Source organism: Amborella trichopoda, chromosome 8, assembly GCF_054954075.1.
Source record: "Amborella trichopoda isolate Santa Cruz 75 chromosome 8, AtrichopodaSantaCruz75HAP2 v2.0, whole genome shotgun sequence".
Lineage (NCBI taxonomy): Eukaryota > Viridiplantae > Streptophyta > Magnoliopsida > Amborellales > Amborellaceae > Amborella > Amborella trichopoda.
This window is the reverse complement of record NC_142343.1, coordinates 44025018-44041644: the sequence shown is the minus strand read 5'-3', so window position 1 is coordinate 44041644 and position 16627 is coordinate 44025018. Positions and strand designations below refer to the sequence as shown.

The following is a 16627-nucleotide window of genomic DNA, read 5'->3' as shown; positions in this document are numbered from 1 at the left end:
ACTTCGTTATAATAATTTAACATGGTCACTTTATATAAACTTCGCCCTGTCGTTTTATATATGTTTCGATGTGCCTGATCGAGATGTGTTAATGTCTAAAATCTTGTTTTAATACAATTTGTTTCTTTCAACAGAATTTGAAGGTGTACTTCGTTATAATAATTTAACATGGTCACTTAATATAAACTTCGCCCTGTAGTTCTATATATGTTTCGATGTGCCTAATCGAGATGTGTTAATGTCTAAAATCTTGTTTTAATACAACTTGTAATAAAAAATTACAATTCAAAGATGAAATACAATCTTAGCTGTTCATTTGATCTATTTTATCTTGGCTGTTATCTGGATGTTTGTGAACCTTTTTGTACTTTATAATAAAAAACATTTCATGTTAAAAAAAAATTATTGTGTAACGTTATTTTTGAGGGGCAACCCTTTTTTTTGCCTTATGAAAAACTTGGTATTATGAGTGTGACATCAATTAGTAGTTTTGGTAGCAAATATTACTTGAGATTGTCTACAAAGATACCATTTACTTCTTGTAAAGTGAGCTTATAATCATTCTTGTACTTTAAATTTAAAAAACAAGTGGTTGTAGAAGTGTCACTAAATTAAAATTAACACAGTTCTCAAAAAAAATTCATGGACTTTATGAGTCACCCCAAACCATCCAATTTGACATCCAATGAGTAGAAATATTTATGTCCTCCTTGTAACAAAGATAAATGGTATCTTTATAGATAATCTCATATTAGATAAGACTCTGGAACCCCTACTCAAGATTGATTAGTTTGGACGTTCGAGGGTCCAATGGCATCAAACTTTCCAAAATTTGAATATTGTAGGGTATGGTTTATATACACGGTTGCAATCTTACTTGTAGAAGTAAAATTGTAATGGTCTGCATTATTTATTTTAGTTAGATGATGTAGATTTGATAGGTCATTTAAGACAATAAAAACATTAATACATATTTTAAGATAGTGTTAAATCTATAACATCCAAATAAACATACACTATAGACTATTGAAACCTTACTTCTACAAATAAAGTGCACCCTATAAAAAGTATTTCTTACATCACTAGCCATGCAACATGTGTAATGTGTGCTTTGCCTAGCTTCCTTCATAGTAAATACCACAAATAGTTTGGAAACCTATTTCTTCTCTGTTTGGGTAAGTATAGCCTTAGCTCTCCTCCATGTGCAGACTAACTAATATGATCAGAGTAGAGGACATTAAATTTGAGCCATCCCATCATAAACATAACCCCTATTTATGATGACATAATAGTCTGGACAAGGAAAAGGAAAACAGGAAAAAATGTACATATTTTTCCCAAGTCTCTCTCTCACGTAAATATTTTTTCATATGTACTGGTTTGATTTTCTTTTTATTTGGGGAGTGGAAAATGGGGTGAGTTGGGGTACACTACATGCTTTTATAGAGAATCCAAGTTGCTGCAATGGTGATGAATGCCATGGATTTGCTCCAAAGGATCTTTCCTGAGCTGCTTATATATGTTGTTCCATTGAAACCTGCAGATGGGAAAAAAAAATGTCATTCACTGCATGTCATAGGGAACATTAGAGTGAGCACGGTACATGCATGCAATTTTGAGAAGAGTAGGTTTAGAAATCTTAGATGAATTCCTACGCAGGAACAATAGATTCTTTCTTTGATTTTTCTGAAACCCGTTTTCATGGTGGACGAATTTGGTATTGACCCAACATGAAAGAGATCATATAAAGGTGGCTGGAGCCAGGGATACAAGATTGGGGATGTATTTTATTGGGCTGCTGCTTTATAAAACTTCACTTCATATGTCATAAACAAATGAAGTTTTGGTGCTAGTAAACCTACAGATCAATCACCTTGACTTCAACAATTGGTCTAAAATAAAATATGTAAAACTGGTTTATCCTGCAAAGGAATGTCCATTTCAAGATATATCATATTTGCACATTTTGGAGCTTCAAATTCTATAGCAGGGCAAAAAAAAGATTTGTGGGCCATCACCCAGTATTGTATCTGTATTTTCCACCATGAGGGGTTTGGGCCCAAGTGCCCCATTTTGTGGCTCGGGCCCTTATTTTTTTGGGGCCAGACAGGCTGGGCCATGCGGCCCATCACAGCCCTACTTACCATGTAGGCATCCATTTGCAACTGTGTAGTTGATATCCTTGATTGTGGCCCCATTTCTAAACACATAGTCACGCTTGCAATAATAAACACAGGTGATCACCCATTTGGTATGATCAAAGCATCCATTTTTGCAGTAATCATCCGTTTGATTCCTGCTCACATTAACCCAGCCTCCTTCAGTCAATTCGTATATACCTGGGCATAAATTGGAAGTCTGCCAAAAAAAATAAACTTTAGTTTGGGAATAAACATTAGTGGAGTTTGGGAATAAACATTAGTTTTTATTGGGTGTGCGGTTGTTGCATCGGTGGTTAGGGAAGTAGATGCCTCAACATAGCGTCCCACCCTCTATTATCGACAATTTATATATTAAACGATGATAATTCTAATAAGGATTGTCTATGAAGAGACCATTTATTTTTATATGGAGGTCATAATCACTATTGTCTTTTCAAAAGGGTTATAAGAATATCATTAAATAGACATAAAGTTCTAAAAACATAGATCTAGGACTTCATAACTCATCCCAAGCCAATCAATTTGACATCTAATGAGTAAGAATAATTGTGACCTCCATATACAAAAGATAAATGATCTGTTTATTATACAATCCTATAATAATAAGAAATAACCTTTAAAAAAATGGGCACGGCTATTAGTGTTAGTGGGGTAGATGCCTCAACATAATGTCTTGCCTCCATTCTCACTATTAACATATTAAAAAAAAAAGTGTTACTTGTTATATCATATAAAATATAAAAAGATCAAAATCCACGTTACTTTTCAAATATTTAACATTTTATCGTATTTCAACAAATGAAATAATTTTGAGAATGAAAATAATTGCCCGCACAAATGGAAATGATGAAACAACTTTTATAAAAGGAAAAATGCCCTTTCTGAAAATTAAGTAAATATATTTCTCAAAACTACCACGTTTCCTTCTTTTTTCCATTATAATCTCTTTTTCCTGTGTTTTTTCATTTTCTCTATTTTTTATCTCTTTTGCCCTTTTCTGGGGGGGCAAAATGGAATATTTCCCTTTATAACAAACAGACCATTATAAATCAGAAACGCAGGAGTCCTCTCCTACGTTTTGGTAGGAAGGTTCTTTAAACATTAGCAGTACGTCGTCGTCATCATTCGATGATAATAATGGGAGAAATGAACATTAAAACCTTAAATTTTTTAATTAAAGAACAATCCCATATTTTTATACATGTATGGCCCAATTCCTTTTTGTCAAATTCTTTTCCTAAAAATACTCCCAATTTATTGAATTGAATTTTTGCTTTTCAAGTAAAAAATGGGCTCAGCACTAAAAGCGCCTGACCTATTCCATATTTCACAAAAACAATTGTAAAAAGGAAAAGGGGTAGCCCACCACGACCCTAACCCCTTACCACAATCATCATGTTGTAGTTTTCATTCCCATTGTCTTAAAATTTAGCATTTTCTTTCTTATCTATAAATCAACATGCATTTTTTTTCTCTCTACACAACTTTTTATTTTGTTTTAAAAAAAAACCCAATAGTTAAAACATCCACATCCCATCTACATTATTCCACACCCTACAAGGAAACTCTTTTAAGAAAAAGAAATGATAATTATTCAATTATAACTAGTTTCCTATCCCTAAAATAGGAAACTTGGCTTCAAAAATTAACCAGCTCGAACCCACATAGAACTTTTTAAGTTTTGGGCACTTAAAGCGCTGACCCACTAATAAAATAGTTGGGTTCATCATTTAAAGTGCCGAATACATATAATACTTAATATATTTATAATACTTAATATTTTTAGGGAAAAATGGGTGCGGTACTTTAAGAGTTTAAGTATCAAATCCATCTTTCACTCCAGTAATGGTCATGCCCTTAAAAATGGACCCGTTTTTTAGTTTACAGAAATAGTTTGGCATTTTAAGTGCCAAATAGGGAGTTTTGGGGGAAAAAAATTTCACGAAAAGAAGGGCTTTGGCGTAAAATGAAAAAAATAAGGGACTTTTTTAATACTAAAAAATATTTTTCGCAATAACAACAATAACCACGAGTAGGAGAGAAGTAAAAAATTAGTGAAGAGACCCTCAGGTTCAGTTTAGTAGTAATAATAATTATAATAAAATAATAATAATAATAATAATAATGGAAAAAGGAGTAGGAGTAGAAATGAGTGAAAGGGCCAGTAGCCCACTTGGTTAAATCTTTTGATTTTCTTATCAATGCTTTCTAGGTGCCTTTTCTTGACAAAATAATTCCCTCATAGTGAGAGAGAGAGAGAGAGAGAGTTGTCACATTTTGGAGGCAATCATATGCACTTCTCCACTGCTGAAAGGGGCTTAAGTTGGCGTTCGCCGTGGGATCTGCAGCAAGAGAGAGAGATCAGAATGAAAACATTTTCCAATGTTTTAAAAATCACTTATCCGACCGGATTGCGAGGCTGGAAGCTCGAGGCCCAAAAACCTCGAATTTCCTGAATCTCAATTTTTTAGTGATTTATTTTTTAAAATATATCCAACCTAACCTGAGTTCACCTGAATCGGACTAAGGGGGCTCAGCATTAGATCTCTACCAAGTCGAGACGTAATTCCGGTTTCTGAAATAGTGATATTTTCTTCTTCTTTCTTTCTCTTTCTTTCAGTTTAGCCAAAAAGAACGAGAAACCTTATCTTTTGTTTTGCTTGGGATAGCAACAACCCAGATCCGAAAAAAATTTATGGGACCTAGATCCCATTGGACCAAACTCAAAAACAAAGAAAAAAAAAAAATAAAATCTAATTAAAAATATATGGTTATATTCATTTTTTTTTTTGGGTAAGTGGTTATATTCATGTAAATATTATTAAAATATTATATATTAAATATTATTTAAATAATAACCCTATTCGGGTCGGATCACATGGACCCAAACTTGGCCCCGAATAGTGTTCAGGTCCAATATTTGGACCCGGACCTGACCCACTAGATCCAATTTTTGGACCCATACCTAGACCGGGTCAGGCCCAGTCCAGTCGTCCGGTATGGGTCCATGGCCACCCCTATGTTTTGCTAAGTAAGGAACCATACCTTTAGCTTGAGTGAAACCACACACAAGGAAGAAAACCAGGCCAGCAAATACAAAACCGGGCCCAACAATCCTATTATTCTCCATCTCTAACAAGAGAGGTCCTCTAAATTTAGGGGCTTGGATAAATTTAGTGGTGAGACCTTTGCATGGGTTTTGTCCTATAACAAGCCAAGATTTATACACTTGCTAAAAACTCAAGTATTTTTATTGGAAGAGAATAAAATAGTAGATAAACAAGATATATAGTAGACTTTGAGTATATGCTGAAAGCATTTGGAGATTTCGAATCTTTTCTTTCTTTAGTTTTCGATGTTAACATTAAGGTTTCAGCTGATAACTCGAGGCAAAACCATTCATTTGTGTTCTTCATTCTTTATTTTAAAATTTAGTGGAATAAACTTTTTATGCCTTCCTAGTGATTTAATATGGGGTGTTTTTAATGAAATCCCCTAGAATTCTACGCTTTGGAGAAGGAGATCTCACTAGGAAGGGAACTCTGTCTATTGTTATTGAAAGTGACTCCAAGCTTCTTGTTGATCCCAAGTCATCGCTGGAGACCTCTTTGGAGATTACGTATAATGGTGGATAATTATACTTGTAAGCTTGAATCTTTTGCTGGAACTCATTGGAAGATCCCACAGATCTATAAATAGGCCAACTTCGTTGTTGATGTTTTGGTCAAGGCTGTGGTTTCAATGAATGAAGCAACAACGTGGATTGCTCGCCCCCAGACGTTGTAACGGCTTTCATTTTATTCCCTTCCCAAGGATTGTATAATAATTGTTCATGTAACATATTGTTCTCTCTTTAAATAAAATGGGTAGGGGCCCGATATCGCCACTGATTCACCTTAAAAAAAATAAAAATAAAAATAAAAATAAAAATTCCCTAGAATTGTGACCAAGGAAATGTTGCACTAACTGCTAGAGATAAAAAATTCTCTTTGGTGCTCTCTCAAGCTACTACCATCATCTCTCTGTCACACCCATGCATGCCTATAAACACAGGGGACTATATCAACCCCCCACCCCCCTCACACAAACTACTACTACACATCTCTCTCTCGTTCTCTCGTGCACATACAAGCTACTACTATAACCTCTCTCTCCCATTCATGTACACAGACACAAGCAACTACTACATCACCTCTCTCTCTCAACCATTGTTCGAAAAATCAAACCGGCCTGAAAAACAGTCCAAGGGCTAGGTCTAAGTAAATTGGTTAATTTGGTATAATAAGGTGACCATCACATTTAGCTATTAAATGCAAAATCGGACGGTTGAGAGTATACCGTTGATGGGACCAAGAGTCAAAAGAAAAGTATTGAAACTCATGGTACACTTGAAGTTTTCAGATTTTACATCTGACAACTAAAAATGATTATGACTTCCTTGCACCAAAAGTAAATAGTCTTATAATATTATAATCAAAGCATTTTTCCAATTAATTGGAGTTGGCTATCAAATCCTGGTCCTCCGGTCTGCTCTATTAAGGATCATATCATCAGTGAGGCCATAAGTCTCTATATATTTGGCCCCCCATATATTTCATCACTACCTCCAACCATAACCTTTTGAACTTATTCCTTGCTCATTTTTAGCTTTCCACTTGAATTAACTTGTACCTCCTAACATATGTTGTACTGGGTCTGTGCCACGTATGGTCAACCCATCTAAGTCTACTATCTCTCATCGTATCGCCTATTGGTGTCATAATCAAATATCTCACCTGCACTTCTAAACTTTTATTGGGATATCATCTAGTCATAAAATATTCTTATCTTTATTATTTTCAAAGCTTCTTTCACTTCTGATATCTTAATCTTACGAATGTATCTATGACCTCCACTCTCATTTATACCAACAATTCCTTTTACTATTATGCTCCTATTATGTTCGTCGTTTAATAATTTTTTAAAACACGATCTCCACTTTTTGTTGGCCTCTTCATCCTTCACCAAGACACTTTGATCATCACTCTTAATATATTTAATATGGTCTAGATCCCCATATTCTCTCTCTCATTTTGCTAATTTGAAGACATCTTTTTCACTTTTTCTTGTACCCAATTTACTGTATAGATTATTATATGCCTTAAGTTTAACCTTACTTATTATTTGTTTAGTGTTTTTCTTAGCATTTTTATATTCTTCTAAGTTTTGAGCATTTATATTATACTGTCAAGTTTTATAACATGATTGTTATTTGCTAATGGTCTTTTAAACCTCATCACTCCACCGACAAGTTTTTTTATCAAAATTTCTTTTCCCTTTGGATTTTTTTAAAACTTATTTTGTTACTTTCTTAACATAGTCAGTCATCTTATTCCACATAACATTGGCCTCATGTTCAGATTTTTATTTTCATTCTTTAACTAATTCATCCCTAAATAAGTTTATTTTCTCATTTTCTAAATTATATCACCTAGTTCTTGGACATCGATTAAGTTCAGTTCTTCTCTTCTATATATTTATGCAGTCATCCATAACTATGAGCCTATGTTGGATCATCAAACTCTCTCTTGGATAACCTTGCAGTTTATACATGATGGTTGATCTACCTTTGTAACTAGGAAGAAGTATATCTGGCTTTTAAAGCAAGTGTTTGCTATTGCTAGTGTTTGCTATTGCTAAGTCATAGGCCATAGCAAAATATAGAATAGTCTCACCCATCTCATTTCTTTTCCCACATTCACATCCCCATATACCCCTTCATATTCTCTACTATCCTTCCCTACATGACCATTTAAGTCCCTCTTAAAAAGGTCCTTTCTCCATTTGGTATGTCTTGCGCTATTCCATCCATGTCATCCCAAATTTGTATTTTAATTGTATCATCTAATCCTATTTCTGGTGCATAAGCACTAAGTATGTTAATTATTATGCACTAAGTATGTTAATTATCTCTGCCATTAGTACAAGTTTAATTAATAGGAGCCTATCACCTATTCTTTTGACATTAACTACTTTATCTTTTAAATCTTTGTCCACTATTATGGCTATGCTATTTCTATTATCCTTTCCTATATATCAAAGTTTATAGTCGATCTATTTCTTTTGCTTTTTCTCTTTTTTTTTGAGTTTCCTATAGACATGCTATGTCTACCCTCATTCATCTCAGTGTATCTACTAACTCCATACTCTTACATGTAAACGTTCCTATATTTCATGTGGCTAGACGAATCCTATTCTCCTAGACTAGTTTCTTTAACCGTGCTCGTTCAAGATGTCGTGGGAATCCTTGCCTATTTTTCACCACAATCGCGCGGCAATGTGGTGTATCTCTTCTGAAAAACATCCTAGCTAACCCTTATTCATTTCTCCTTGTACTTAGGTTTTTATACAGCATGTCGTTTTTGGAGAACGCCTTAGCTAACTCTTGTTCATTTCTCACTGTACTCGGGTCCTGATATATCGTGTCTCTTCTAGGGAATGCCATAACATAAGCAGATACTGTAGGTTCAAGATTCATGATAAGTTTTATGTCGACTGCATACCTAACATAAACCATCCCTTTACTTAAGTATGAGGCGAGTTTAGGGAAAATTTACTGTCCCCGCCCTTCTCAGACAAAATAGTGTGATAACATTCAAGCTTAAGATGAATAGGTATAAGGAGAAGCAACCGTAAAAAAGAAGTCGCAAACCATAAATAGATGTGCATATTATGTACTCTAAAAGCCTATAGTATACACACGCTCAGGCTAAAGACCTACTCAATGGTGTTTTTTTCATTTGAAAAATTGAGATCCATCTTAAAGTCATCAGATAGGTGTTTTATTTAAAAAAAAAAGGATTTGAGTTTCTAAACCTTTAGACTAACAATACAAAATTTAAACAGATGCTCTTAAATCGTGGAACGTTATTTTTGTCAAATGACAAAATAGATGTAGAACTGGAGTGAAATGCCACTTTGCCCAAGGACTCAAAGCTTCATAAAAAAGGTCCATTGATATTTTTTTTTTCTAGTTTGATTGCTAGGTAAAGGAGGTTTCATCCCCAAATTTGAGTCCAAAACAATACTCGTAAATAATATTTTACCGGAGAGAGCAATGAAAATATGCTCCCAAGGGACCACATAAACTTTTGACATAAATTAAAAAGGACGTCCACCTCCAAACGACTCCATACATAAACATCCAAACTCCAAATATTCTATTTATAACCAACCTCGTCTTCAAGTCGTAAATCACAAGGAAAAAAAAGTTCTTGTTTTCTTGTCGTTCACAAGAAAAACAAATGCTCCTTGTCCACTAACCCCAATCCTTATATTACCACACAATATTGAACATCTACAAATCCTTCCGGCTTCACAATATCATCACCATCGTCATCGTCAAAGCTTTTTTCCAATTAACTGGGGTTGGCTACATTAATCTTGATATGCCATTCACCCCTATTAAAGACCATACCTAATCATATATAGCCATCAAATCGCCTGAAATTTGCCTATTTATGGTGGAAACGCCCCCACGAAAACCATAGGCCCTAAATTCCAGCCTCGGAAAGCTAGAAAAAAAAAAAACCAGTGAAATTTTAACTCAGGCGAAATTTTGGGCCCAATACCCGAAAACAGCCTAGTCTTTGGCTCCCATCCCTTAAATCAAACCTGAATTCCGGCCGAAGCCCTCGAAACCAAGATAATTTTCAGCTCCATATCCAAAAACTTCGATAAATTTACCCCCGATGCCTGGCGAAATTTCATCCCTCTCCCCTAAACTAGCCTTACCTTGCCCCCCAAAATAGGCTAAATTTTCGACTCGAACTTCGAAATTTCGGCAAAACTTTACCCCTGAAACCAGCCAAAACTTCACGGTAACCGAAATTCCGGCGAAACTTTAACTACCAAGCCCTTGAAAACAAACAGAAAAATCAAACCCAGAACCGCGCAAAAATCCATTCATCGGTGAAAATTTCGGCGAAATCTCGGGCATGGCGATGGAGGTGCTAACCGCGTTGGACCAAGCCAAAACCCAACTCTATCATTTCACTGCTATTGTTATAGCGGGCATGGGCTTCTTCACCGATGCCTATGATCTCTTCTGTATAACGGCCGTTGTAAAACTCATTGGCCGCTTATACTACTACGACCCAGTGACTGGGAATCCGGGAAGGCTGCCAGATAACGTCAATAACGCTGTATCGGGCGTTGCGCTTTGTGGAACGTTAGCTGGCCAGTTATTTTTTGGTTGGCTCGGCGATAAGCTTGGAAGAAAGAAAGTTTATGGCATAACGCTCGTTACGATGGTGGGGTGCGCCATTGCGTCGGGTTTCTCGATTGGGGCCTCACCTAAGGCCGTTATAACGAGCCTATGCTTCTTCAGGTTAAGTTTAAATCTTTTTTTCAAAATTTGAGGGAAAAATATATGGAAAATATATATAAGGAGATCATTTACTTTTTATACAAAAAAATCCACTAATCGTTGACTATTAGATTTGAATTTGGGTGTTTGAGGAGGTGCTATTATTTAGATACAGAGCCTAAAATAAAATCTCTCGAATGTTGAAACATACTTTTTCCTATTAGATTTCACATCCGATGGCTAAAAGTAATTGTGACATCTTAATAACAAAAATAAATGGTCTAATAGTTTACCATCCCAAGGTATATTGTGATTTATAAGACTACGAGACCGGTTGTGGTACTATTTTCTGCACATAACTTGCAAGGTTTTATCATCAACCAATCAATGGATTGGCAATGTTACGTACCACGTGGTTGGGTCATTCCCAATTGGGTTCCATTCTCTTTTTTTTTATCACATTTCAGTCCCATTATCTCTCCATCATTGTCCCTATCATAATGGATTGGACGGTCTAACCAGTCATAACACCACTAGGTGTTTATTGTCGTCTAGCATATAGTGAGAATCAGGTTTGCATTGAAATCAATCATTACCAATATTTTATTGGTTTTTACTTGTTCGACTAGCCACTTTTGACCAGCTAAACATGCATGAGCAACTTTGTTTATAAGATAGTTCATATTTTGATATTTTCTTTATTTAAAAAATAGGTTTAATAAGTTTAACTAACAATCATACGGGTTTTGACTAAACTGGAACTCAAGCTTGTTCGCTGGTCGGTCCGATTCTGATGACACTAGTCCACAGAACATGCAAGTTAATATAGATCCCAGTCTAGCTTCATGTTATATAAATGTGTTTTATAAAAACTCATGATCATAAAGAATGGGAATTGATCGATATGTTTCTTGAAAAGTCTGAAACTGGTGCCTTGCTAGTCCTAATTTAGATGAGTTGGGACCCTAGCCTAAACTTAGCCAATTCATTAAGTGAACCAGCTGAATTTAGGTCACGACTCCAGTGTGTTATCAAGTCCTAATTGAGTTGGCCAAAATCAAGTACAATTATTTTTTATTTTAATTATGCAGAAAAGGGGAGATCTTTAGTTTTAAAAGGTACTTGTGAAAGGAAAGTATATATTGTGTATCGGGTTAATATAGAAAGTATATATTACAATCTATACTTTCTATATTAACCCGATACACAATATACACGCTTAGGGTAGTATTTCAAGAGCTACGTTGGTTTTTGCTTGATCTATCACTCCACAAAGAGGTTTTTGGCTAAGTTCACTAGTTTTAATAAGGAAAAATAGTCTCCTAAAAAACAGGATACCTAGGCAATCATGGGGCTTTTAGGTCTCGAATCACTTGGCTCCCAATTGGTCCAACTTGTAGGGTCTGCAACGGGCTGGGCTTGGTTTCAAGCTGGGTTCGGGCTATAGCAGAGGGCCACAGGCCAGGCTGTCAAGGCCCGAGTTTGAATAAAATTTCAATATGTAAAACTATATTAGACATATTTTAACCATTATATAATGTATGACTATATACTTGAAAATAGCGCGGCCCACCAGAAAATGTTTTTTGGGGCTGGGTTGGGGCTCGGATCTCAATGCTCTGGTTTAGGACTCAGTCCTAACCAACACATTCTAGCCGCCCGCTTAGCCCGGATCATTGGCAGCCCTACAAACTCTGAACTTCTCAACTCGGACTCGTGATTTTTAAACTCCTTGTAGTGGGGACATCTACCGTCCAACCTCGTGGGAGGATTTGGACATGTGAGTTCAGATTTAAAGTTAGTAAGCAAAGAAATAATTAATCTCGGCTATCTCCAATAGATGAGAACCAACGGTGGATGGTCAATCTATGATTATATACCATGAAAAGTGTGTAGTATATGGACCATGATAGAATGGTTGGGTCCATATGATCAGTGGAATGACCCACCATGGAAAAAACGGCGCAAACTGAAGCAGAAATAAAAAGGTCAAAAGATTTTATACTCTCGCGGGAGTATAATGTCCATTACTCCCTTGGATAAAACCCAATATAAGAGTGATTTTAGAATCCAAAGTTTTCAGAATATAATGTCTTCAATGCGTAGACAAACTTTCATCCAACAACAAAAAAAAAATTCAGAATTGAACTCTTTTTGTAGTTGAGAAAGATAATGTCTCAAGATTGAACAGAGACTGACCAAGTTTTTACAGGCAAGATAAGTGAAAAAAACAAGTGTTATATACGATGAGACCATTCATCTTTCTCACAAGGAGATCACAATTACTCATAACCACTAAATGTCAAATTGAACAGCTTGGAGTGTTACAAAGTTCGAGAATTTTTTTAAACTTTCAATCTAGTAAATGACATGTTCACAACTACTCAAATCTAAAATTTAAAAGACAAGTGATTTTGACCTTCTTGTACTAAAAAGTAAATAACATATTTGTATACTTTTCCAAAATGATATGCTAGTCCCAGGGAGCATGTTCTTTATGTGCTCCCTTGGTAAAATCCAAGCTAGGATATTTGGGGATGTAATATCTTGAACCTAGCGACTAAAAAAAAAAAAACACATCAAATCGCACATTCTATGTTCTTGAAAAAATTGAAGTCCAAGATGGCACGATGACCATCCAATATTTGGACAGCAAGATCCAAGAGTTGAAGAACTCAAAATCCATTTTTCTTTTTGGAAATAATCATCCAATGATTCTTTGGCTGACTCCAAAACTTCAAATCCAAATATTCTCCAAAGAAGCTTTTTGGCCCGAGGAAGTTAATTTACAAAATGTTCCCGAAGGATCATGCGATACGCGCTCAAAATATTTAATAAAAACAGGTTCCCTAATGAACTCCAAAACTCTAGATTCCCCGCAACTCCAAATTCTCTCCAGGAAAAAACTCGACTCGGACTTGGACTTGGATAAGTTACTCAAACTTGGCTTCTAACCAGGCCTAGTACTTTGCAAAAACTTGGGGTTATATAAAAATTTTAAAAAAATAAAATATTAAATTGAAAAATCAGTATATAACTGTTTTATAGATAATATTAATGTTTTTTATGATTATTTGTGAGCGTTTATTATTACATGTCCTTTATTTTTCCTCTTTTTTAGATTTTTCTAAATTTTCTGGCTATAAATCACGTTTTTCTAAATCCATGTTTTATACATTTTATCCCATCTTATTTAGACTCTTCAGGTTGTTTTTAATTTACTTTGATTTTTACTATTTTTACGTTGATTTTTACTATTTTTATCATACTTTTTTAGCAAATTTTTGCTGTATACACTACTTGGGCGAGGGCAGAGGCCCGAGCCCTGGGCTGAGTTCCTGAACATTGATTGGAGCACCAAAAGTGCTCCAAATCCATGTCTCCTGAAGTTAGATCTGGAACATTTCATATTTTAATGGGTGGCTGATCTTGTGGGTTTTGGAGGTTAAAAAGTCTTATCGACTTGACCCAGACCCGACTCATTTGCACTTGAACGAATCCAAGTGCAGTCAGAATGTACTATCATTTCCCACATACATGCTTGGCACAGTTGGTTTTACACTGTAAAATTTGGAACCACTCTTCAGGTTCTGGCTTGGCTTCGGGATTGGTGGGGACTACCCGCTATCAGCTACAATCATGTCCGAATACTCAAACACAAAGACACGTGGAGCTTTTATCTCGGCTGTTTTCGCCATGCAAGGGGCCGGGATCCTAGCTGCTGGAGCCGTATCCATGGCAGTTTCCAAGGCATTCCTTGCAGCGTATCCTGCTCCAAAGTTTAACAATGACCATGTGTTGTCGACTCAGCCAGAAGGTGACATGGTTTGGAGGCTTGTGCTGATGTTTGGGGCAGTACCAGCCTTACTGACATATTACTGGCGGCTAAAGATGCCGGAAACGGCTAGGTTCACAGCTTTGGTTGAGAATGATGCTGAGAAGGCGGCAGCAGACATGGCAAAGGTGCGAGAACTGTTGAAGATTGGTTCACAGGGAACGGATACTTTGGTTCATATGATCATGGCAATGGTATATGGTCATGGGGTCATCACCATCTAATCAACTGGTTCGATGGTCGGTGATGAACTTGGTCGAACCCACTCTCCCTCCATCACCGTCCATCCCAGATGCCTCCTGTGACATGCTGTTACCATGATCATATGGGTGACAAAACGTACCATTCCTAATTCAAATTTATAAGTATGCTTGAAAACAAAAAGGAGTAGGACCAATGGTCACTCTTAATGATAAGAACATGTCCACCAACCTAAAATGATATATGAAAGTAAAAGAAGCTAAGCAAAGAACAGAAGGGATTAACTTTAGGGAAGAGTACACCAAGGATGAACATGCACCTACCTCCACCAACTTCTTCAACAATGGCCTTGTCGTTTCGTTGCATGGGTGGCATACTATTGTACTTGCATACATGGATGAATATATGTGACAAGTTGATAAGCGCACATGCATTTAAATGCTAAACTTCTTTTTGAATTCACACTCACTGAAGTCCTTCCACAAATAGGTGCTTGCAATGGAGGTAACTGCCGAGAAAACAGTCGCTGCTTCAACTCAAAACACCTATGGCTTGTTTTCAAGAGAATTCCTCTCCAGGCATGGAATGCACCTTGTGGGGACTTCCACAACCTGGTTTCTCCTTGATATTGCTTTTTATAGCTCGAACCTAACCCAAAAAGATGTTTACCCAGCCATTGGCTTATTGCCCAAAGCTAGCAATATGGATGCAATCACAGAGGTCTACGAGATCTCAAAATCCATGTTCCTTGTTGCTCTCTTCGCAACCGTTCCAGGCTATTGGTTCACAGTGTTCCTAATTGATAAGATAGGTCGATTCGTGATCCAACTTGGTGGCTTCCTCTTAATGTCGATTTTCATGCTAATCGTTGGGATTCAATATAAAGAGCTAAGAGGAGACAAATGCAAGACTAGCTCAACGGGCTTTTGTAATGGGAACCCTAAGCTATTTGCCGTTCTATATGGATGCACCTTCTTTTTTGCTAACTTTGGGCCAAATAGCACCACTTTTGTTGTACCAGCTGAGCTTTTTCCAGCTAGGTTTAGATCTACTTGTCATGGAATCTCAGCCGCAGCAGGGAAAGCAGGGGCTATATTAAGTGCGTTTTTGGTTCAAACACAAACATTAGATGGTGATGCTACAAAGATAAAGAAGGCAATTATTGGGCTTGCAGTGGTGAATTTTGTTGGGTTTTTGTTCACTTTCATGGTGCCTGAGACCAAGGGGAGGACACTAGAGGAGATATCTGGGGAGAATGAGGAGGAGGCTAAAGACAACAATGTTTAAGCCTCCTGTATGCCGAGGACTAGTGCGTTAGGCCATATAAGGTGGACATATTTCTTCTGGTTCTTGTTGTTTAGTTATGAGATAAGAAAGGGGTCAAGTTATTTAGTGGGTTAGCACTGGAAATGGGTTGGAAAGTGCAGATGCAGAGTGTATTTGATTAAATAAGAGTCAGTCTTGTACTTATTGTTTGGGTTTGGAACTAGGTTAGATTTTATGATGTAGTGCATGAAGTTTTGTGAAGTTTGAACATTAACAGTATGTGTGTCTATTTCTTGATCCATTACCTAAGCTACTGTACCAAAATCGAAAATAAGTTTACATAAAATAACAAGGTTAATAGCTATTGGGTCAATAAGCAGTTGCAAGATCAAAGTCGAGAGGCCCAATAGTTTTCTTTCTCTCTTCCATTCAAATCATAGATACCAGGATCTCTCACCCAAGGTTGCGTTTCCGATTTGGAATACTGATTCCACGATTCCCGGAAGGAATCTTTGCATAATGCATTTCCGTGAAGTCACGAATCTCAATTCCTTATTTTAGGAATCTCGATTCCGACACTTATAAAACCTCGTTTCTAATATTTATTGATTCTCGATTCCAAAATTGTTGAATCTCCATTATATATTTGTTGAATTTGGATACTACATATAATACTTGATTCGATTGTTTTCGAATCCAGATTACTGAACATTAAGTGTCACGGTTCATAGATACAAGAAGTAACAAACTAATCAAACCTCAAATCTTGCTTCCACCCTCATAGAATCTCGATTTGATTTTCTTGGAATCGTAATA

At 36.3% G+C, this 16627-nt stretch overlaps 2 protein-coding genes across 4 annotated transcripts; one reads left to right on the top strand and one right to left on the bottom strand.

Annotated features, from left to right (window-relative positions):
* Nucleotides 1–1219: 1219 nt before the first annotated feature.
* Nucleotides 1220–5378, bottom strand: LOC18432378 (uncharacterized). Of its 3 annotated transcripts, none has more exons than XR_016060856.1 (4): nucleotides 4676–4875; nucleotides 4437–4504; nucleotides 2145–2358; nucleotides 1220–1537 (listed from the first exon to the last, which is right to left on the bottom strand). XR_016060856.1 is itself a non-coding variant. In XM_088873983.1 (4 exons), the coding sequence occupies exons 1-4, from the start codon at nucleotides 5290–5292 to the stop codon at nucleotides 1431–1433; spliced, it is 474 nt and encodes a 157-aa protein (XP_088730109.1). In that variant the 5' UTR covers nucleotides 5293–5378; the 3' UTR covers nucleotides 1220–1430. The 3 variants fall into 3 exon arrangements, 2 of the variants coding, with proteins under 2 accessions (XP_088730109.1, XP_020521823.1); XM_088873983.1 differs by lacking the exon at nucleotides 4676–4875 and adding an exon at nucleotides 5208–5378; XM_020666164.2 differs by having other exon boundaries at nucleotides 4666–4875.
* A 4691-nt stretch (nucleotides 5379–10069) lies between these two features.
* Nucleotides 10070–16098, top strand: LOC18432377 (low affinity inorganic phosphate transporter 8). Its single transcript, XM_006842485.4, has 3 exons — nucleotides 10070–10530; nucleotides 14097–14472; nucleotides 15035–16098. Exons 1-3 carry the CDS (start codon nucleotides 10139–10141, stop codon nucleotides 15830–15832), a joined length of 1566 nt encoding a protein of 521 aa, XP_006842548.1. The 5' UTR covers nucleotides 10070–10138; the 3' UTR covers nucleotides 15833–16098.
* The last annotated feature ends 529 nt before the right edge of the window (nucleotides 16099–16627 follow it).

What these genes read in the sequence shown, in the direction of transcription:
- LOC18432377 (XM_006842485.4), top strand. Translation starts at nt 10,139, where the DNA reads ATGGCGATGGAGGTGCTAACCGCGTTGGACCAAGCCAAAACCCAACTC. An exon ending in ACGAGCCTATGCTTCTTCAG is followed by an intron (nt 10,531 to 14,096) that starts GTTAAGTTTAAA and finishes ACCACTCTTCAG; the next exon opens with GTTCTGGCTTGGCTTCGGGA. An exon ending in CGGCAGCAGACATGGCAAAG is followed by an intron (nt 14,473 to 15,034) that starts GTGCGAGAACTG and finishes TTCCACAAATAG; the next exon opens with GTGCTTGCAATGGAGGTAAC.
- LOC18432378 (XM_088873983.1), bottom strand. Translation starts at nt 5,292, where the DNA reads ATGGAGAATAATAGGATTGTTGGGCCCGGTTTTGTATTTGCTGGCCTG. An exon ending in TGGTTTCACTCAAGCTAAAG is followed by an intron (nt 4,505 to 5,207) that starts GTATGGTTCCTT and finishes CTCTTGCTGCAG; the next exon opens with ATCCCACGGCGAACGCCAAC. An exon ending in CATATGATTGCCTCCAAAAT is followed by an intron (nt 2,359 to 4,436) that starts GTGACAACTCTC and finishes TTTTTTTGGCAG; the next exon opens with ACTTCCAATTTATGCCCAGG.